The sequence below is a fragment of the Rosa rugosa genome, chromosome 6 (genome assembly GCF_958449725.1).
Source record: "Rosa rugosa chromosome 6, drRosRugo1.1, whole genome shotgun sequence".
Taxonomy (NCBI): domain Eukaryota; kingdom Viridiplantae; phylum Streptophyta; class Magnoliopsida; order Rosales; family Rosaceae; genus Rosa; species Rosa rugosa.
The window spans coordinates 46,928,602-46,949,996 of record NC_084825.1 but is presented as its reverse complement, the minus strand read 5'-3'; the positions used below and the strand labels follow the sequence as shown (position 1 = coordinate 46,949,996).

At 37.1% G+C, this 21,395-nt stretch overlaps 4 protein-coding genes across 12 annotated transcripts; 3 read left to right on the top strand and 1 right to left on the bottom strand.

Annotated features, from left to right (window-relative positions):
* Positions 1-879: 879 nt before the first annotated feature.
* Positions 880-2,150, top strand: LOC133716889 (uncharacterized). Its single transcript, XM_062143533.1, has 4 exons — positions 880-930; positions 1,164-1,358; positions 1,593-1,717; positions 2,111-2,150. The coding sequence occupies exons 1-4, from the start codon at positions 880-882 to the stop codon at positions 2,148-2,150; spliced, it is 411 nt and encodes a 136-aa protein (XP_061999517.1).
* Positions 2,151-4,481: 2,331 nt separating this feature from the next.
* On the top strand, positions 4,482-9,908 carry LOC133715639 (subtilisin-like protease SBT4.10). Its single transcript, XM_062142227.1, has 10 exons — positions 4,482-4,637; positions 4,790-4,991; positions 5,136-5,316; positions 5,513-5,575; positions 5,681-6,191; positions 8,016-8,119; positions 8,338-8,580; positions 8,644-8,755; positions 8,878-9,067; positions 9,245-9,908. Exons 1-10 carry the CDS (start codon positions 4,545-4,547, stop codon positions 9,775-9,777), a joined length of 2,232 nt encoding a protein of 743 aa, XP_061998211.1. The 5' UTR covers positions 4,482-4,544; the 3' UTR covers positions 9,778-9,908.
* A 4,339-nt stretch (positions 9,909-14,247) lies between these two features.
* Positions 14,248-16,731, top strand: LOC133715643 (uncharacterized protein At2g39920). 9 transcript variants are annotated; one of them, XM_062142237.1, is made up of 6 exons: positions 14,248-14,407; positions 14,732-14,803; positions 14,946-15,098; positions 15,428-15,875; positions 15,977-16,177; positions 16,325-16,731. In XM_062142237.1, exons 3-6 carry the CDS (start codon positions 15,029-15,031, stop codon positions 16,536-16,538), a joined length of 933 nt encoding a protein of 310 aa, XP_061998221.1. In that variant the 5' UTR covers positions 14,248-14,407; positions 14,732-14,803; positions 14,946-15,028; the 3' UTR covers positions 16,539-16,731. The 9 variants fall into 9 exon arrangements, with proteins under 9 accessions (XP_061998221.1, XP_061998220.1, XP_061998222.1 ...); XM_062142236.1 differs by having other exon boundaries at positions 14,732-14,820; XM_062142238.1 differs by having other exon boundaries at positions 14,732-14,844.
* Positions 16,732-16,807: 76 nt separating this feature from the next.
* Positions 16,808-19,218, bottom strand: LOC133715641 (L10-interacting MYB domain-containing protein-like). The gene is made up of 4 exons (XM_062142229.1): positions 19,079-19,218; positions 18,258-18,606; positions 17,500-18,153; positions 16,808-17,399 (listed from the first exon to the last, which is right to left on the bottom strand). Exons 2-4 carry the CDS (start codon positions 18,573-18,575, stop codon positions 16,968-16,970), a joined length of 1,404 nt encoding a protein of 467 aa, XP_061998213.1. The 5' UTR covers positions 18,576-18,606; positions 19,079-19,218; the 3' UTR covers positions 16,808-16,967.
* Between the last annotated feature and the right edge of the window lie 2,177 nt (positions 19,219-21,395).

Below are 21,395 nucleotides of genomic sequence, written 5' to 3'. Positions count from 1 at the left end.
GCACCGATAAAACGGTGAAACCGGAAATCCGGTCTAAAGAATTATAACTCGGTTGCGGTTTGGAATTTGGGCTTTCCGAATTATCCAGTGCGGTTGCGGTTTCAGGCCAAAACCGGCCCGATCCGCACCGCGCCCACCCCTATTCAAAAGAACTATATTTTTCAAAGTCTAATAAGTAGATTTAGAAGTATATGGCATATATAAACTGGTGTTTCCTATTTAAATCCATACAGACAGGCACTGATGATGGCATGGAAGAGATGCAATAAGTAAACTTGCTAAAACTCCAATTTATAAATGCACATTGATCCTTTTACTGTATATTTTAGCGAACGACAAATGTTAACTACTCACCATGATCGATTTCACACAAAACCAATCTCCACATGTAGTCCTTGCCCCTCCTTTCTGGTCTCTTTTGCCGTATCGCGCCGCTTCGAAGTGAGACTTGGTTTGCGCAGAAGCAGAACCTCTCACCCAGACTATTCGATCAAACCCATTTGTCCCATCAGTTTGATCGATTTTGAATCCTTGATCTTACTCTGAAGAAGAAGAAGAAGAAGAATCAGCCAGAGAATTCACAGTCGAAGTTTTGAGGCATTCTTTTGCTTTGCTTTGCTGCCTTTTGTGGATGCATGTCATCTTCTTCGAAAGTGTCTTCAGTTGTGAGTTTAGGGTAGGTTTAGTTGTTAATCTCATTCATCATTCCCAAATTCAAATTTACATTTTGTGCGAAAGAAATTTTTTAAATTTCACCAAATAAAGCATGAACTATTTAAAATTCTGGCCAGAATCTATAACCTTTAATGCCTTTGAGGACTCCATTGGTTTGCTTTGCTTCTTTCCTGCCATGGATAGTTTGATTCAGCAATATGTAAGATGGCTAAGGATTACGCTTCTGGTGCCATGCTTTCTCGCACTCATGGACAGGTAAAAAGCAAGTTTTCCATGTACATGATCATTTAAACTTGGTCTTTGAGAAACATGTATTATTCCATATCTTGTAAACCGATTACTTCCAGTAAAGTATGAGCAAATTTTATTTGGAAAAGTTGGGTTACCTCTACGATTTATGTTCTTTTGTTGTGATTTTAAAGGATGTGGGATTTACTGATACCTTCTAATGTGGTTAGTATGCCCTTGTCTTTTATTATCTTCTATAGACAGCCTCACCCACAACTTTGGGGAAGGAGCTGGCAATTTTTGCAGTCAGATTGAGCAGACAAAGGCATAGAATTTCTCGGGTGGAGATAACGGGAAAGTTTGCTGGTCCTGTAGGAAATTACAATGCTCTTTTTGTTGCATATCCTAGAATCAAATGGCCGCAAATTGCTAAAGAGTTTGTAACATCTCTTGGAGTGTGCTTTAATCCTTATGTCACTGAGATATCTTTCCTGTGCTTATAAAGTCTATTCAGTAAAACATTTTATCAAGTTTATTGGGTTCTGAATTTTAAACTCCATATCAATTTTAGATTGTCATTTAATTGTGATGACCAGGGGATAGCTGTCAGACAGGATAGCTCTGCTATGCATGCTTAATGTTGGTTGGAGATTTTCTTTCTGATTAAAGTAGTTTGCTTTGTTTTGCAGATCGAGGCTCATGATTATATGTCAACACTTTTTGACAGGTTTAACCGATTCAATAACATATTGGTTGACTTTGATTGTGATATGCAACGCTACATATCATATAATCGGGAAATTCTAGTGTGCTGGTATGTATCTCATACCCACACTTACAAAGTGAGAACAAATTTGTTCTCAAAATTGTAATTTGAGTCCTACTTTATGTAATCTTTTGTCCTAATAATGGTAACTACACCTCTTACAACACTTTTACAAGTTTTGAACAAATTCGTTGTCAATGTTGTAATTTTTGTTCTCAATGTTGTAAATAGTGTAAATGAATATGGTAACTTTTGTTCTCAATGTTGTAATTTTGGTTCAAATACTTGTAAATTTTTGTTCAAATAGTTGTAAATGAGGGTATCTCATAATGGTAGGTACCATAGCTTGTCTCCATATAATCATTGGTGAATATATGATTGTCAAGTTGTAACTGTTGTATTATTGGTTTTCATGGATGACTCTCTGGGTTGTATTTGTAGTTTTATGGACAAACCAATCTTGGATGATGTAGTGAAATGACTGGTTTGCCATACTTTAATCACATCTAGTTGACAGTATTATATGTCTAATGATCTAATCAGTACAAATTATAGTTGACCTAGCTGATCATTTCATCGATTTGCATGAACTTGAATCACAAGGTTTTGAGATTTTCCATATCTGGTGGGTGTTGGATTGATGAAATCAACTGAATGAGCCACATAAGCCACATGCCCAAATGGGTAACCTCTGAAATATTGTAATTTTAGATTATCTACATGGATAGAACTTGGAATCTCACGTGCTAACTTTTACCTCCATCTCCACTCCATCCACCCAGCCTTTTTCTTGACCAGATCTGCCCTTTTCCTTCATTTTCCTCCTCTTTTTCTTCCCTCTATTTCCTTCAAGTTCTCCATCTACCCATCTCTTGCTGCTGTCATCATGAGCTTTGCCATGACTGGGCGAGCTCTCACCAACCCCATCACCTCTCCACCTCTTCACTCCATCATCACAATCCAAATCCGATCTCACATCAACTTTTCATCAATTTTTTAGCACAGATTTTCCTCCTCCTTTGTTATTGTTCTTGTTTGATAGGTTTGACCAATTTAGCTTTCAGATCTGCTCCATGCTCCACCACCTCTTAACAAACTTTCACCCGTTGGCGAATTTTTGTTATCTCAACAGAGGGTGTCCAAATTACCTCGGTGATCACTCCCTCTTCGGTTACTCGATTTCTATTAGGCGTTCTTGTGCCCGACATGTGTCACAACCTGTGGAGAAGGTGGTACGATCTGATGTTGCGGCGGCGAATTCACGTCAATCAATAACTTGATTACTGCTGCAGGAAGACTTTGCAGCTGATGAAGATGTGGTGGCTGTTAGAAATTTTAGGGTTTATTTCTTTTATCTTTGGGCTTCTGACTTGTAATTTGGTCACACCCATTACGGGTTTTATTTTGTTTATGCTGGGCCTAAGTGCCTTTATTGCTGGGCCTATGTGCCTCTTGTTGCTGGGGCCTATGTGTCTCTTATTGTTGGGGTCTTTTGTACCTCTTGTATTTGGATGTACCATTTAGACCATCTAATACATATCTTTCATTGACCAAAAGAGGATATTAAAAAAGTTTCACACAAATATCTGTGTGTAATTGAATATTTGCCAGAAATAATGTGCTAAATGTAAATACATTAATTAATTTTTTTGTTAATTTGTTTTCGCTTTATTTTTAAATAAAATTCACATAGATTTTTGTGTGTCAACTCTAATTCATACTCAAATCCGTGTGAATTTTTGACACATGCATTATTCTCTGAGATGGAATTAAATTTTCACATGGACGTTTATTATCAGCATAATTCATACGGGAATCCTTGTAAGTCTTATACTGAAATCCGTGTGAATTTTTTGTGGCCCTAGTTTTGGAATATATTTTGTTTATACCATGTACGTACGGTACACAAACACCGGAAGAACACGGCAACTGACCACTAGAAGACTTGAGTACTAATTCTACAAGATAGGCCCAAAGCCTAATGCGTACATAAGCCGCACATTCCCAACAAAATAAGCCATATTTAGGCCCACATGGGAAGCAAAAGGCTGACAAGCCCAAACCTACACTGTATACAAAAGGCTGACATGCATCTCCTATCGTTCAAGGTAGGCATCCATTCTCCACTTACTCCTGCCTTATCTACATTCTTACATGTATCTGATATAGGTATCAGAGAGTTGAAGGCTGGCAACCCCGGTCTTCCCTTTGACCTTTGTTCATGGTTGACAGGTATGGAACCCCAAGATGGTTGATCTCATGATGATTCTCGGTTCCCCTCGGAACCACATAGAAACATATTTCACACGGATGACTGTGTGGATGTAGTTTTCACACAACCATCTGTGTGTATCGCAAAATTTCTCATATGAAATCTTATCTTTGTAAACGTCATCTGTGTATATTGACTAGTTTTTCTCATATATAATCTTATCTGTGTGAACCTCATTTGTGTGTATACAAAAGCTTTTTTACTCCTTTCTTTAAATAAATCATATATCTGTTTGTTGGTTCCAAAAGCTAGCTATTATATATTAAACTAATTAACTAATTTCAATAACCACAAATTTCTCTCCATCTTGTATGAGCTGTTTTTATCTAAAATTCAATCTTTCTTATCTGTGGATAGGAAATGATCAACCATCCCAAAGTTATGTTGCAACACTTCCGCATGAAGAAATGCTTTTGGGTTTCTCCTATTCCTAATGACATCCACGATATTTACTATTGTGGTGAAATCATTACACGTGTCCAGAACTGTAAAAAAGAGGCTTGCGTGAAAAATTTCAACTCGTGCTATAAATTCATGTTGAAGTTCTTGGATGAGGGCACTGCAGTTTATAGGCTCTAGTAGTACCATACACATAGTAATTCTATGGCTCTTCGATGGTTTCTCCTCCATAGCCTCATTGGCAGTATTCTATTTCTTGTTGATGTTACTCACTCAGTTGCTCGGGATGCCCGAAAGGTATATCTCCCAAGTTCTATTAGTCATATTTAGCCAAATTAACTGACATGAGCTTATACATTTGATATGTAAAGTTTCGGTCAGATCTCTTTGCGTCAATCTTGCAAAGCTTTGTATCACTTAAAGTTAATCGATCTTGCAATTGGATGCAGGCTTATATTGTGTATATGGGCGACAAGCCAAAGAACGGGATGCCAGTAACACCTGATCTTCATGTAAATATTCTACGAGACATAGTTGATAGCAGCATTAATAATGATATTGCACATGAAGATCTGCTTCTTCACAGCTACAAGAGAAGTTTCCATGGATTTGCTGCAATGCTCACAGAACAAGAATCACAAAAACTGGCTGGTACTCATGTAACCCTATCTTTGCCTTTAACAAACAATAGTAGTACTCGTATGAGAATGGATAGCATAGGGTACGTACGTATAAATATTATAATTTATGTATGTATGTGTTAAAATATATATATGATCGAATCCATGTATACAGGAATGGATGGTGTAGTGTCTGTCTTTCCAAGTAAAAAGGTGAGTGTCAAAACAACAACGTCATGGAATTTCGTTGGGTTTCCAGAATCAATTGGGAGCGGCCCCTTTGAAAGTGATATCATTATCGGTGTGCTCGACAGTGGAATTTGGCCGGAGTTGGATAGCTTTAATGATGTTGGTTTCAGTGGCTGATCCTTATAGGGGCGGGTGAGGGCCATGGCCCCCCCAATGTTTTCAAATTTCCTTAACCAGCCGTGTATAACACCAATAAAGTCAACAATTTTGTATATATATGGCCCCCCCATTGCCCCAATTTACTAAACTATTAATTTTTGGCCCCTCCAAGATTGGGCTCCAAGTTCCGCCACTGGTTGGTTTTGGTCCGCCACCTAAGAAATGGAAAGGCATATGTCAAGGCAATAACAACTTCACTTGTAACAAGTATGCTAATGAATTGATCCATATAAGACAATCATCATACCTAACATGCATGTAAATAAATGACTCTTTGTACTTATATGGATTTATAATTTATTATCTTGACAGTAAGATCATCGGAGCACGGTATTACAAAGATAGTGACTTCGAAGAAGGAGAGATTCAGTCTCCAAGAGACTCATCCGGTCATGGAACCCACTGCGCATCAGTAGCAGCTGGGAATGCAGTGAGCAACGCGAGCATAAATGGTTTAGGGTTGGGAACAGCAAGAGGAGCGGTGCCATCAGCACGTATTGCGGTGTACAAAATATGTTGGAAGGATGGTTGTGGTGGTGCAGAGCTTCTAGCGGCAATCGATGATGCCATTGCTGACGGTGTCGACATTCTCAGTGCTTCCACCGGAACCGATGCGCCAGCTGACTTTTTGAATGACGCATTTGCAATTGGGACATTTCACGCTACCGTAAATGGGATATTGGTTTCTATGGCTGCTGGTAATGAAGGTCCGCTAAAAAAAACTGTGGAAAACATTGCACCATGGCAACTTTCTGTGGCTGCTACCACCACAAACCGTCAGTTCATCACCAAGGTTCAATTGGGTAATGGTAAAATCTATGAGGTAATTAATTAAAGGGAAAATTACTGGTCCCCCCTGTCCTTTTGATGCGTCGACAGTTCAGTGACTTCAGTCCCTGCTATTCCAATTTTAACAGATAACTCCCCAAACATTCAAATTTCACACAATTTGATCCAAAATTACCATTTTACCCCTCACTTATTCTTTTTTTTATTTTTATTTATTCTTCTCTCTCTCTTTTATATATATATATATATATGTGTGTGTGTGTGTGTGTGTGTGTGTGTGTGTGTGTGTGTATATTTTTTATTCTTCTCTCTCTTTATATATATGTGTGTGTGTGTGTGTGTGTGTGTGTGTGAGAGAGTATATATGTATGTATATATATATATATATATATGTATATGTGTGTGTATATATATTTTTATTCTTCTCTCTCTCTCTTTTTATATATATTTATATGTATATATGTGTGTGTGTACATATATATATATATATATATATATATATATATATATATATATATATATATATCTGTGTGTGTGTGTGTGTGTGTGTAGATATATATGTATATAGATATGTATATGTATATAGATATGTATGTGTGTGTGTGTGTGTGTGTGTGTGTGTATGTATATATATGTATATGTATGTATACATATATATCTAATGTGTTTATGTATTTGGTAAGTCTATATACTATGTTTATGTTTCATATTATAAAAAAATTTACAAATTACTTTTATATATCTAATGTGTATGTATATCTATACAGATCCTATCCAGAGCGATGCCTCGCTTTGAAATTTCAGAGCGAGGTTAGGGTTTAGGGTCACTTTTCGGTCGCATATCCACATCTCGACCGTTCAGTTTTTAAATACTAATGTATAGATCAGCTCTGCCAAATTTCAGCCAAATTGATAGTCGTTAAGGCATTGATAACTGCCTTAAAGCTAGTACGGTTCAGGTTGGACATATTCAGTTCGTCCATTGGTTTAAGCGAGTTAGATACCTTAAAAATCATCAATTTGGCTGAAATTTTGCAGAGATGATCTATGCATTAGTACCTAAAAACTGAACGGTCGAGATGTGGATATGCGACCGAAAAGTGACCCTAAACCCTAACCTCGCTCTGAAATTTCAAAGCGAGGCATCGCTCTGGATAGGATCTGAGATACATATATATATATATATATATGTATGTATATGTATATGTAGATATATAAATATATGTATAATTTTATACATATGTGTGTGTATATAAAATGGGGTACAGCTATGGTATGTTAACATTTCTCATACATTAACTATTTTTACCACTTGAAGGACTCATGTTACCACTTTGAGGACTATTATTACTATTTTGAGGACTCATATAGTAAACTAAGAAAATTTACCACTTGAAGGACTCATGTTACCACTTTGAGGACTAATATTACTATTTTGAGGACTCATGTGGTAACTAAGAAAATTTACCACTTTAAGGACTCATGTTACCACTTTGAGGACTAATATTACTATTTTGAGGACTCATTTTACTACTTTTAAGGCAATTGTATGCATGTCATACGTTAACACATTGTAGAATTTTTCATATAAAATGTGTATGTGTGTGTGTGTGTGTATTAGATATATAAAAAAAAAAAAGAGGAAGTGGGGTAAAATTGTCATTTTGGACCAAATTGTGTGAAATTTGAATGTGTGGGGAGTTATCTGTTAAAATTGAAATAGCAGGGACTGAACTGTCGAATCCCAAAAAGAATAGGGGGGGGGACCAGTAATTTCCCTTTAAAGGTAAATCTAGCTTTGCAACTGCTACTCACATTATTTCTATTCCGTAACTTTTGTTTGTATATTAACTATCAGGGACTTTCCGTACATCTACATGACCTCAAAGGTAAATTTTACCCGTTAATTTACGGTGGAGATGCACCCAGTAAAAAAGAAGATGGTAAAGGATATGCATCTAGGTATTAATCTTTCAATTAGGACTTCATTCATTAAAGACTTATTAAGCTTGGGTGAATATTGTTTCTATTGTTATTGTTGTTCAATATGCTGAAGTTGACCCTAATTATCATTCACAGTTTCACACATCAAGTTTTATATTTTACGTCATCAAAATTTGACCATTCTCAAAACTACATATGGTGCTGTTTGATATTTGATATTACTAAATTAACTACAGGTTTTGTGTTGGAGATAGCTTAGATGCAGATAAGATCAAAGGTAAAATTGTGCTTTGTGATCGCCCCGATAAGGATGGGAAGGGGGCTGGGGATGGTGCCAAATGGTGGAATGCTTCAATGGGAATTATTCTGACGGGCAAACAAGTTGTCGAGGAAACCGAATATGCTGATAACCCTGTAGCAGCAGCTTACGTCAATTTAGAAGATAATAGCAACATTTACAAATACATAAACAAAACAAGGTAATTTATGAACTATTAACCATGGATATTACGATATGCATGTTATTAATCTTGATCTTATAGGGACCCAACTGCAACTATTTGGAAAAGTAAAGAGATCAATGATGTATTGGCTCCATACGTGCCCTCCTACTCATCAAGGGGTCCAAACGCGTTGAATCCTAACATACTGAAGGTGACTACCTTGATTCGATCATAATGAAATCTTAATTGTATATCTAAGCTCTAGCAAGAGGAATGATATTGCAGGTGATGAAGTAGAACATATTTAACAATTCTATGTATATGGCCTTACAGCCAGATATAGCGGCTCCGGGAACTTACATTCTAGCAGCATTTCCCCCAAATGTTAGTAATGGAGCTAAATACAAATTGGCAACCGGCACATCAATGGCATGCCCCCATGCTTCGTCTGTAGCTGCGTACGTCAAATCATTTCACCCTAAATGGTCACCGGCTGCTGTCCAATCGGCTCTCATCACTACTGGTTTGTTTTTATAATTTGCAAAGAAGAGTGTTTTTATTTATTTATTTATTATTATTATTATTTATTTTATTTTTATCTCTATAGGGATAGTAATGTTATGTTACTAAATATTGGATTAGTTATCGGACCAGATGAGAAAAGACCTAACCACCCTTGCGTAGTTCCAATCTTTTGCAGCTACACCTATGAGTGCCAAAACTACCCCGCACGCTGAAATTGCATATGGAGCTGGCCTAATAAACCCTTCCAGAGCTCCATATCCTGGTTTGGTTTACGATCTTGATGTACAAGACTATGTAGATTTTTTGTGTTCACAAGGATACAGTGACAAACTATTAGAACAAATAACCAGGGACAAGACTACCTTATGCTCATCAAAATCTAATAATGAAACAGTCAATGACCTGAATTATCCTTCTTTTGCTCTTCCTATCAAGGATCCGAAATTCGTCAATGGGGTTTTCCACAGGACTGTCACTAATGTCGGATCATCAAATTCTATATACAGAGCTAAAGTGGTGGCTCCATCGGGACTCAAAATCAATGTGGATCCAAGTGTGCTGTCGTTCACATCTCTTGGACAAAAGAAATCTTTTGTAGTCACTGTAAAAGGGCCGATTGAGCAATCAAGTATGGTCTCTGCGTCTTTGGTGTGGGATGATGGTGCTTTCCAAGTCAGGAGCCCCATCGTTGTCTATATTCAACTCTAGTCTTTGCTTCTTTTAGTTATATTTTGGTTACTCTTTAAAATTAGATGCACTTGCGCTTTTTGTTTTGCTTCATTGTTTTCTTTCGATGCGTTTGCATCGCTCCATATACTAATCAATTTCACTTAATATTAGCTTGTTGTCTTTCTCTTCAAAGAACTATATTTTTCAAAGTCTAATAAGTAGATTTATATAAACTAGTGTTTCCTATTTAAATCCATACAGACTGGCACTGATGATGGCATGGAAGAGATGCAATAAGTAAACTTGCTAAAACTCCAATTTATAAATGCACATTGATCCTTTTACTGTATATTTTAGCGAATGACAAATGTTAACTACTCACTATGATCGATTTCACACTAAACCAATCTCCACATATATGTTAAACAGCGACAAGCGTGGCTCGTGGTCCACCATTGTGCCAATATTGTCCAAACTTAACCACCCGAAAGCATGGCTCGTGGTCCACCATTGTACCGATAATGTCCAAACTTAACCACCCGATAGGTGTTAGGTTTTAATCATGAAAGGCCTCGGTACAATTGGGTGTGATCCACCCACTTATAAGTTATATTTTATTTGTCACTTTTCCAATGTGAGATCTCTCTTCTCCAACACGCCCCCTCACGTGCAACCTAGTTCTTGGGACACAAGTCTTATATCGGTTGGTAACAATCCGATTCCGATGGCAGTATCTCTCTTCTCTAACACGATATTCCGATGGCAGTATCTCTCTTCTCTAACACGCTCCCTCACGTGCAACCTAGTTCTTGGGACACAAGTCTTATATCGGTTGGTAACAATCCGATTCCGATGGCAGTATCTCTCTTCTCTAACACGCCCCCTCACGTGCAACCTAGTTCTTGGGACACAAGTCTTATATCGGTTGGTAACAATCCAATCGGAATATTCTGATGGCAGTATAAAGGATCCAAATTTCCAAATTGAGGCCCATGATAAGAGGGACCCGCTCTGATATCATGTTAAACAGCGACAAGCGTGGCCCGTGGTCCACCATTGTACCTATATTGTCCCAACTTAACCACCCGATAGGTGTTGAGTTTTAATCACGAAAGGCCTCGGTACAATTAGGTGTGATCCACCCACTTATAAGTTATATTTTATTGGGCTAAATACTAGTTACTACCCTATGGTTTAGGTCCAAAATCAATTTAGTCCCTGGACTTCTAATTTCATCAAAAACACCCCTATACTTTCAATTTTGATCTAATATGTCCAATTCGTTAATATTCTGTTATGAGTTCAAGTTGTAGTTTGATTATTTCAATTATTGGAAAACTAACAAATTGGACCTATTAGATCAAAATTGAAAGTGCAGAGGTGTTTTTGATGAAATTAGAAGTTCATGGACTGAATTGATTTTGGATCCAAACTACAGGGTAATCAGTATTTAACCCTATTTTATTTGTCATTTTTCCAACGTGAGATCTCTCTTCTCCAACAATATAGTTCTTGCCTCTCCTTTCAGGTCTCTTTTGCCGTATCGCGCCGCTTCGAAGTGAGACTTGGTTTGCGCAGAAGCAGAACCTCTCACCCAGACTATTCGATCAAACCCATTTGTCCCATCAGTTTGATCGATTTTGAATCCTTGATCTTACTCTGAAGAAGAAGAAGAAGAATCACCAGAGAATTCACAGTCGAAGTTTTGAGGCATTCTTTTGCTTTGCTTTGCTGCCTTTTGTGGATGCATGTCATCTTCTTCGAAAGTGTCTTCAGTTGTGAGTTTAGGGTAGGTTTAGTTGTTAATCTCATTCATCATTCCCAAATTCAAATTTACATATCGTGGGAAAGAAATTTTTTAAATTTCACCAAATAAAGCATGAACTCTATAAAATTCTGGCCAAAATCTATAACCTTTAATGCCTTTGAGGACTCCATTGGTTTGCTTTGCTTCTTTCCTGCCATGGATAGTTTGATTCAGCAATATGTAAGATGGCTAAGGATTACGCTTCTGCTCCCATGCTTTTTCGCACTCATGGACAGGTAAAACGCAAGTTTTCCATGTACATGATCATTTAAACTTGGTCTTTGAGAAACATGTATTATTCCATATCTTGTAAACCGATTACTTCCAGTAAAGTATGAGCAAATTTTATTTGGAAAAGTTGGGTTACCTTTACGATTTATGTTCTTTTGTTGTGATTTTAAAGGATGTGGGATTTACTGATACCTTCTAATGTGGTTAGTATGCCCTTGTCTTTTATTATCTTCTAGACAGCCTCACCCACAACTTTGGGGAAGGAGCTGGCAATTTTTGCAGTCAGATTGAGCAGACAAAGGCATAGAATTTCTCGGGTGGAGATAACGGGAAAGTTTGCTGGTTCTGTAGGAAATTACAATGCTCTTTTTGTTGCATATCCTAGAATCAAATGGCCGCAAATTGCTAAAGAGTTTGTAACATCTCTTGGGAGTGTGCTTTAATCCTTATGTCACTGAGATATCTTTCCTGTGCTTATAAAGTCTATTCAGTAAAACATTTTATCAAGTTTATTGGGTTCTGAATTTTAAACTCCATATCAATTTTAGATCGTCATTTAATTGTGATGACCAGGGGATAGCTGTCAGACAGGATAGCTCTGCTATGCATGCTTAATGTTGGTTGGAGATTTTCTTTCTGATTCAAGTAGTTTGCTTTGTTTTGCAGATCGAGACTCATGATTATGTGTCAACACTTTTTGACAGGTTTAACCGATTCAATAACATATTGGTTGACTTTGATTGTGATATGCAGTGCTACATATCATTGGGTTACTTTAAGTTGGTGAATTTTCTGATATAAATGTTAACATTAATGTACTTCCATTTCCACTTATCCTCAAAGTAAACAATTTCTTCTTCAATATATCAGATAGCTAAGCCTGGTGAAATTGGGGCGTCAAGATACACAAGAAAGCCGCACAAAGTTAACCCTATTAATTTTGAAAACAGTGAAGGCAATCTTGGTGTGGCCAGTGGAAGTCTTTCCTATCTGAGTGATAAGTCGCCTGAATCACGTTTGTAGGTAAAAACAACTTTGTTGTCTTTATGTCTTGTACTTTCTTTTGAAAATTATTTTCCCTTGATTCTGTATGTACACATTAAGAAGAAGAACCTTGATAGACCACCTAACAAAACCTGTTAAAGTTGTGGTTCATATGTCATAGGCATGGATAAGTGATGTAGTCTTTACCAAATCTGCATTTAGCCCAAACTCATGCCTTATAGAGCAAATTTAGTTGAGCTAATTAAATTGTGCTATAAGAGGAATACCATTTGGCTCGAAAACTATAAGAGATTTTATGTGTACGCTGGACTTACATTACAAACCGAAGACTGAACTCCTTACAGCATCCCAACACTATTGGAGCAGCTGAAGAATTGGCAAGGAGAGTAGACTCGGCCATGAATGCAAATTTAAGGGAAAAGCAGTAGAAGTTCTTTGAAAATGTGATTGCAGAAAAGCAACTGGATTTGGCTGGTAAGAGAATCATATTGTCTCAATTATTTAGGGCCCCTGAAGAATTGCCATTAGAAAAAGCTCTTCCTATGTGTGATCATCATCATCAACCCCATTTGTCTCTAAAGGGTGACAAGTGACAGCTTTCGGGACAAGAATCATTTTCATGTTGACCTGGCTGTGATATGATCTTAAAGAAAAATGTAGCTGATTGAATAATATTTTAGATCATACACGAGTGGTCTGTACCTTCTGTTTTGTAGATATGAAAACTATGCAGGGTTTGTTTTTGTTATTATTATTAGTGGAGATACTACTACTAGACAGTTGTTATACAGAACCAACTGACTAAAGGTTAATAATTCAGAGTTGGAAGCAAATTGAGCATAATTGGATAAGAACGTATGAGTTCAAATTGCTCATAGTATTTCTCAACCCTGTTACTATGAAAAAGAGAGTGCAAAATGTTGGTAAGCTAGTACCTTATCAAATCAAATACGTCTATTCTTAGTGCAAGTCGTGTGTGCAATCGTGATCTTCCTTACACTACAGCTGCTGCTGTTTTATTTGATAGACTCAATTATAGATGTTTTAAGAGCTTCTTTAATTATCTAGTTCCTTACTCGATTATATATAAAAAATAATAACAATATAATACTTTCTCAAATGAATATGCAGATCTCTATTCCCATTATCAGTGATAGCCCAATACCTTCTTCACATATCCACAAAACCAAATTGATTCTGATTCAAGTGGGGTGTTCCTCTAATTATCTCTTCTTGGCAGAATGAAAGCAAAATAAGTGAATACTCTATTCCGATCCGTAAGGAGTCGATACCGAAACATTTATTTGAATTATTTTTGTTGAGATAGCAAAATATCTCGGTTATGTTAGCGATTAATTTAGATATTTTTTTTTAAAAAAAAAAAAGGAAAAGAACATTTATTTGGATGGACTGCTTAAACATTGTTGAGGTTCATGGTTCGTTCCAAAAAAAGAAAAAGAAAAAAAGACATTGTTGAGGTTTCTTTGGACAAAGTCACAAAACTACCCTTTATAGTGCAAAGACTGAAAGGATCCCTGTACAAAGTACAAAACATCATGATGGTGATTTGAAGAAAGGAAGCTTCCTGTGACTTGTTTCAGAGAACTCCATCAATGTACACCAGAGGTAATTCTCCATTTCTACTCTTCTTTCCCACTCTCACACTCACCGTCTCTGTTGCTTAGTCATTTAAAAGCCATCATATTTGACTCTATTATATTCTTGAATAGATGATTGTCAGGTTGTATTATTGGTTTTCATGGATGACTCTCTGGGTTGTATTTGTAGTTTTATGGACAAACCAATCTTGGATGATGTAGTGAAATGACTGGTTTGCCATACTGTAATCACACCTAGTTGACAGTATTATATGTCTAATGATCTAATCAGTACAAATTATAGTTGACCCAGCTGACCATTTCATCTGTTTGCATGAACTTGAATCAAAAGGTTTTGAGATTTTCCATATCTGGTGGGTGTTGGATTGATGAAATCAACTGAATGAGCCACATGCCCAAATGGGTAACCTCTGAAATATTGTAATTTTATATTATCTACATGTTGTAAGATGAGGATTTCTTTTTTCAATGGATACTTAGAACTTGGAATCTCACATGTGCTAACTTTTACAGTGATGTTTGATTTGTCACCTTGTAAATTGCAGGTGATCTTTCTATGAACTGGAAGGGGACCTTTGGTTCTTTGGCAGACTAATTGAGCCGGCGATTGCTTCTTTGGGCTATAACCATGTCTGCTTATGGCCACCATATGGAGCGAGAGTACTCCGCCCAGAGTCTTTCGAGTCGTGAAGTTTCTGGTATGTGACACCATTCTACAAACTTTGGGAATTTTTAACTTACTTGGACTTGTCATGAATGTTGGGATGGTGTGATTCTTATTGAAAAACTATTGTGCTACGAAATAACGTATTTGGAAATGAAAAGAAATGCTGTGTTCAGTAACTGGAAAACTAGTAGGAAAATCTGTGTAAACTCTCTTGTGCCTTTGAAATCTATTCTCTTCTGATGTATGATCTGGTGTGTCGATTGCTGCTTGGTAGACTAGTGAAAGATTTTAGCTTTAGACCATAAATCAAAAGCAGGTTGAGCTTGAGTAATTAACTCATAATCTTGTTCCTGGACACAGAGAGAACAAGTAGTTATGCAATGGAGTCGGGGTTCTACATGTCGTCCTTTGCTACAACAATCTTCATTGCTTCACTCGTCACAGTCGGGTTATTATTCATCACTTTGCTGATTGCACTGACGGTAATGCTGCAGTCTTGTGAAAGCAAGAGCCGTGGAATCGTTGAGGTTCAGAAACCAAGTTATGATTCAAATTACTGCCATATCTTCTCTCTGCATATGGAACTCAACAACTTTGAGGCAGATCAGTTCCCTTCAGTATGCAGGGTTGTTGCTTCTCAGTACATCAAACAAGGTCAATATGCAACAGATTTAAATTCTACCATGGGGATAGTTGAGGACTATTTTGGTAGTATTACTCCGCAACACGATGGTCTGGATGTTGTGTTGATGGATGTAGATGACATTCTTTCTTTAAACCCCCAGTATAGTAATTTTTCAGTGCACCGGTAATCTTCCTTCTAACCTTTACTGATTTGTTCTTATTTGGTGTTTTTTTAATTTGAATAGCCATGTTTACTAAATTATAAAGAATTGTCTTTTTGCACAGATATGATCACTATGGTTGTAGTGATTGTATGGAAGAGGCAAAGCATCTGAAGCACATGCTTATTCTGAGACTATACATGAAACTTCATTCTAGTGGTTGGCCTTTGATTTTGTTATCAAGAAAGCCAGAGACACATAGGAATACCTCCGTAGAGTATCTTGTATCTGCCGGATACACAGCTTGGTCTTCATTGATTATGAGGTACTATTGACGTCTTCAGATTCATTGGAACCATGACTTTCTAAGTCTAAAATAGCCCAATTTCCCTTGTTTACCTTGTGCGATTTCTGATATAAATAAAGCTTGTATTTGATATTTTGATGTTGTAACGTTGATTGATATGGTCAGCAGATCAGAAGCTGAACTGCATATGGATAGCAGTGACTACTTCTCTAAACGAAGGGCTGCAATGCAGAGAGAAGGATTTCGCATAATCGGCATTATAAGCAGTCACATGGATGCTCTAAGAGGACCATTTTTAGGAAGGCGTATTTTTAAGCTTCCGAACCCAATATACAACAATTTTGAATATCAAATTGAAGACATACATACACCAAAATAGATCACTTTCCAACTTCATGTTGTTGCTTGATACACATTGCTTTCCATTCTGAAGCAGCCATGTAAATACAGTTGTTCTGCTCCGGAGTATTTGTTGTCAAGAAATGTCAAATACAAGTATTGTTACAATTATTGTAAACATTGTTCATGAATTGCATAAGTTTTGCCAAATAATAGTATATGGTTTCTTTTTAGTTTGTGTATCCAATTTTTTCTGAGTTTATTCATACAAGTTCACATGGGAGTTTGCTTACAGACAACCCAAAACCGTACCAAAAACTTATTTTCCTTGGCATTTACTGAGGCATTAACAATCATTCAAGAAAATGCTACAAGCAGGACCTGCCTAATAATTTGTACCAAACAACAAGAGAAATCTGATATTCAAAAGAAGCCCGAGAAATCCGAAAGAAAACAAGCATCCAATATGTTATACCAAAGGTGGACCAACTGACTGCAGCCGCAGCAACCATGCAATCCTTACATTAGGCTTTTTCAGTTGAAGAAATATTTCCCTGTATTCCTTTTTCAGGAATACATCTAATGCAAACAGATAGAGATCACTTCCTTGTACGACTTCCTCCATGGCATCAAGACAGTCGATGCATTCTCCAATGCTATAAGTGAGCTTGGCTTGTCTAAAGGAAATTGGTACAGCATCAAAATGTTCAATGTTTCCAGCTTGGTTCCTCATGCCAAGTTCATCTATGTTCAAAACAGATGCACTCGAATTATCATTATACTTGCTTCGCTTAGTAGGAGGTTCTGTCTCTCCGGTAACTGTTGTTCCGTCAAATATGATTTCCAGTTTGTCAGTGAACTGAGGTTCCTTGTATCTGAAAGGTGCAGCTTCCGGGTTTGACTGTAAAAAAAAAAAACAAGACCAACATGCTTTAACAACCAAGAAGTCATTAAGATCTCCCCCCAGTGTTCAATCATATGGAAATAGTTATATATTATACCTCTAAGTAGTTGGCCCAAACTTCTTCAGTTGCACCAAATTTTTTCGTGTTTGGATCCCATCCCATGCTACTTGTTCCAATCAGCTTAGACCAGACTCTCCATTGTTCCTTTGTGATATCCCAATGATTCTTCAACTGTAACCTATTATAACCAAGGCCTGTTCTTTGTTGAAAGGACTCGAGAATAGTCCTCCAAGCATCCCTGGTGAAATGTGTCCTAGGCTTATTACCCTTTAATGTCTCTTCTACACATAGATCCAGAAATGCTCTGTGATATGCAGGCGTCCAGACAGCCTTTGCCTTTGTCTGGGATGAGCTAGATAAACTCGGTTCACTAGCAATTGCTCTACGGCTTCTTAAATGAGACTGAACCTTTTCACCACTCTTTATTGGAATGGCATGAAAACCATGCTCATCCTCAGCAGCAAAAAGATGTTCATCCTCAGTGTCAAAAAGATGCTCATCCTCCCCCTCCATATTTGCCAACTCTTGTTCTTCCGACTGCATAAAGGAACTGCCCGAGCTATCATTCTGCCTCTTACGAGAATAAGAGATCTCCATCCCTTCAGAATCTATAACTCCAGCAAAAACTATCTCCAATTTGTCAGGGAACGGGAGTTCTTTATACTGAAACTGAGCGGCTTCTGGGTAAACCTGTGACACAGAACTTGCGATTACTAATCTCATTTCATGAACAAAACTCCCTAATGTCTTTCTTAAACATCACAACTTTAGCTACTGTGAACCAATAAGCATACCTGTATATAGTTAGCCCAATCTTTCGCACTAGCACCAAACTTGTTTGTACTGGGATCCCATTTCATATTACTTTCAGCAACTAGCTTAATCCACACTTTCCACTGCTTCTTAGTGAAATCCCAGTGATTCTTCATTTGCTTCTTAGTATACTTCACACCAGTCTCGTCGAAGAACGAATCCACGATATTCTTCCATCCCTCCTTAGTAAAATGTGTCCCTGGCCTATTCCCTTTCGATACCTCATTTAGACAAAGATCAAAGAATATTTTGCGGTGCGCAGGCGACCACGTAGCTTTCGGGGTTGATGAGCCAAACATCCCTTGTTCAACTCCAATTGTTTATTCCAGACTATACCAGAAAACAAATGTAAGAGCCTATGAATCTCTTTCCCAATCCCAAATTGATTAGTGTTGGAAATGCAAAGAAGAAATAGAACTTAAAAAAAGGCAAAGAATAATAATTAAGAACTATTCAGATTGGGGTTCTATTAGTACATTTTCCCCAGCAACCAAACAGAAGCAAAAAGATGAGCACTTTATGATCCCAAATTCTAAAACGTAATGAAAACAGAAAACCCAGATGAAATTGGATTCAAAATACAATCAGATCTTATTGCCAAAAAAAAAAAAAAAAGGTACAATCAGATCAAAAAAGGGCTTACAGGAAAACAGAGACCTTTTATAATAATTTACAGTAATTCTGGAGCTTAATTACATAAGAACAATCTCTGTGAATCTAAAATAGAACAGAAACAGAAAAATCAATTAAATTAAGAAGGCAGAGAAATTGAAAGAGGGAGAGAGAAATCCCAATCCCATACCTGCGATTAAAAGGGCGGCAATTGCACTTTGCAGTTGTACGCACTCATCTTTGGGAAGAAGATGAAGGGTCTCTCGTCTCTGAAACTTGAAACGACGTCGTGTTACTTCGCCAGCCGTCGGACTTTCTGTCGTCTTTCAGTTTTGCAATAGGCCCAAACCCAAGGAAATGGTCGAGCAATTCTTATACTAGGCCCATGACCCATTTGAGTTAGTCCATTTTTCTTTATTTTTTTTAATTTTTCAAGCTTTTTTTAGTAGAGTTCGTTTTCCTTTCATGTTTTTACCATATATAGTATCTCTCTGATCATTTTTAATCATGGTTTCAAACAAAATTTATTTATTTGCAACGAGGTAAAACATATAACATCTTTCGAAATGCTTGGCTTCACTTGCGATGACACCGTTTTAAATAAGTCGTAAGTTATAACCATTTTAACGCTTAAAGACATATTTTTTGACTAACCAACTGGCCTGTCTGGCCATATCACACGTCAACAAATATTCAAACATCAAACACTTCTTTCACGCTAATCTACTCAAATTCTGTCTTAATAGAGTAAATGGACAAGCTCAAATATGTAGCGCATAACAATGTGACTTCAAAATTTGTTGGCACTCTCTTTGAAACACTAATTTTGCTGCGCAATTAGTTGGTCACCCTTTGTATTAGATTTAAGAAGTTAGCAAACCACATAGTGAAAGCTCCTTCACTTTGTTACCTTTAAAACTTAAAAAGCCACTCAGACTATGCAACAAAACTCCTTGTAGTTTTGAAAGTTCTCACTGAAAATGTCATCTGCTTAAATGAAAGATGAAGACTTTGCTAATACAGACTACATATTACTCTGAATAAGAAATTGCTAGCAGAGAATTCAATCCCCAGGTTATTTGAAGTTCATAGTCATCCATATATAATCAAGCATACACATAGGATAAAAGTTTTGTTTCTCTGTTGTGTGACCTCTGTAAGATTATGGGCATCTTCTAGCTTCATAATCAAACAGAAGAATCCTTAATCTCATAGCACTTTTGCCGGGAATGCAATGTACATTGCCATGAGTCTGTAAGTAAGTAACTGTAAAAGTGCCTCAAACCAACTGCAAAAGAGCCTCAGGATTGATAACTTTTGTGTCTTTCAAAGCTGATGAATTTATGGCAAGCAGCTGTAATTGCTGAACAAAACCGTCCCAGTATGTAGGCCTGAAAAAGTGGTACTAAATTTCGAGCACAAATCTTCCTGAACGATCCAATCGAGTTTCCCCATGAGCTAGTTTTCACATCCTCTATGTGACACAAGACCACAAACATAACTCAGGACATGTGGCTGATTCGCTTCTGAGGAGGGTCTAAAAGGAGAGGAGCTGGTAAGGTACTGAATTTTACTTGGGATATACATTTGCATAAGTTTAGCTACATTTCTCTGTAGCAACTTCAGTTTTTCTTTCTAGCTGTGGTAGTGGATGATTTGTAGGCAAATGACCTATGTCATGCATATCTTGTATATTGTGTTCTATTTATTTCCCCTAATACTGCATACGCACGTTTAGAATTATGGTATAGAACTATAGACTATAGTGTTGAATGTCATGCCTGTTAAGAAGCCTAAACTTAAACCAGAACTTCTATTAACTATGCTGGTTGCTCTATTTTGTTTAGTTACATTAGAGACAGATTTCCTTTTAGCTAAATAAAAGGGTAATAGACTAATAGTGATCTCATCTCAGTCATCTGTGTAGTATTTCTGTGTATTATAGTGTGGCATGCTTAACTGGAGAGCATGGTAGAGCGTTCCTTGAGGCACAATCCACTACACCAGAATGATATTTCATGGTTTCCTTTTGTGCTTTCTCTGTTTTGGTTTTCTAAACTACATGCCAAGCTACAATTGAAAGGGTAAACTGAAGTGAAATTCCAGAATTTAAGACACTCAGGGATGAAGTTCAATCACAACACCAGAAAGCAAGTAATTTGAGGTCAATTTCCAGAATTGAAGACACCCAAAGCAAAGCAATAATAGAAAAGAAAAGCCAAAAACTAATTGATGAACTCAAATCACAACACCAGAAAGCAAGTAATTTTCACATTAATTTCTCTGCAAACTCTACTGAAATCTCTTTACACATCATTGATGTATATGAAACACATTAAGGATCAGTGGATCCATTGACTACATCACCAAGAATATGATCTCTTGTACAAAATAACCCTACTTACAGAGACCAAGTAATCTCTACAGAAATCAAAGTAAAATTAGCAACCCAGAGTGAAAATCAAAGCCCCAACACTTCAGTTCTCCCCAATTTGCAGGTTACCAAA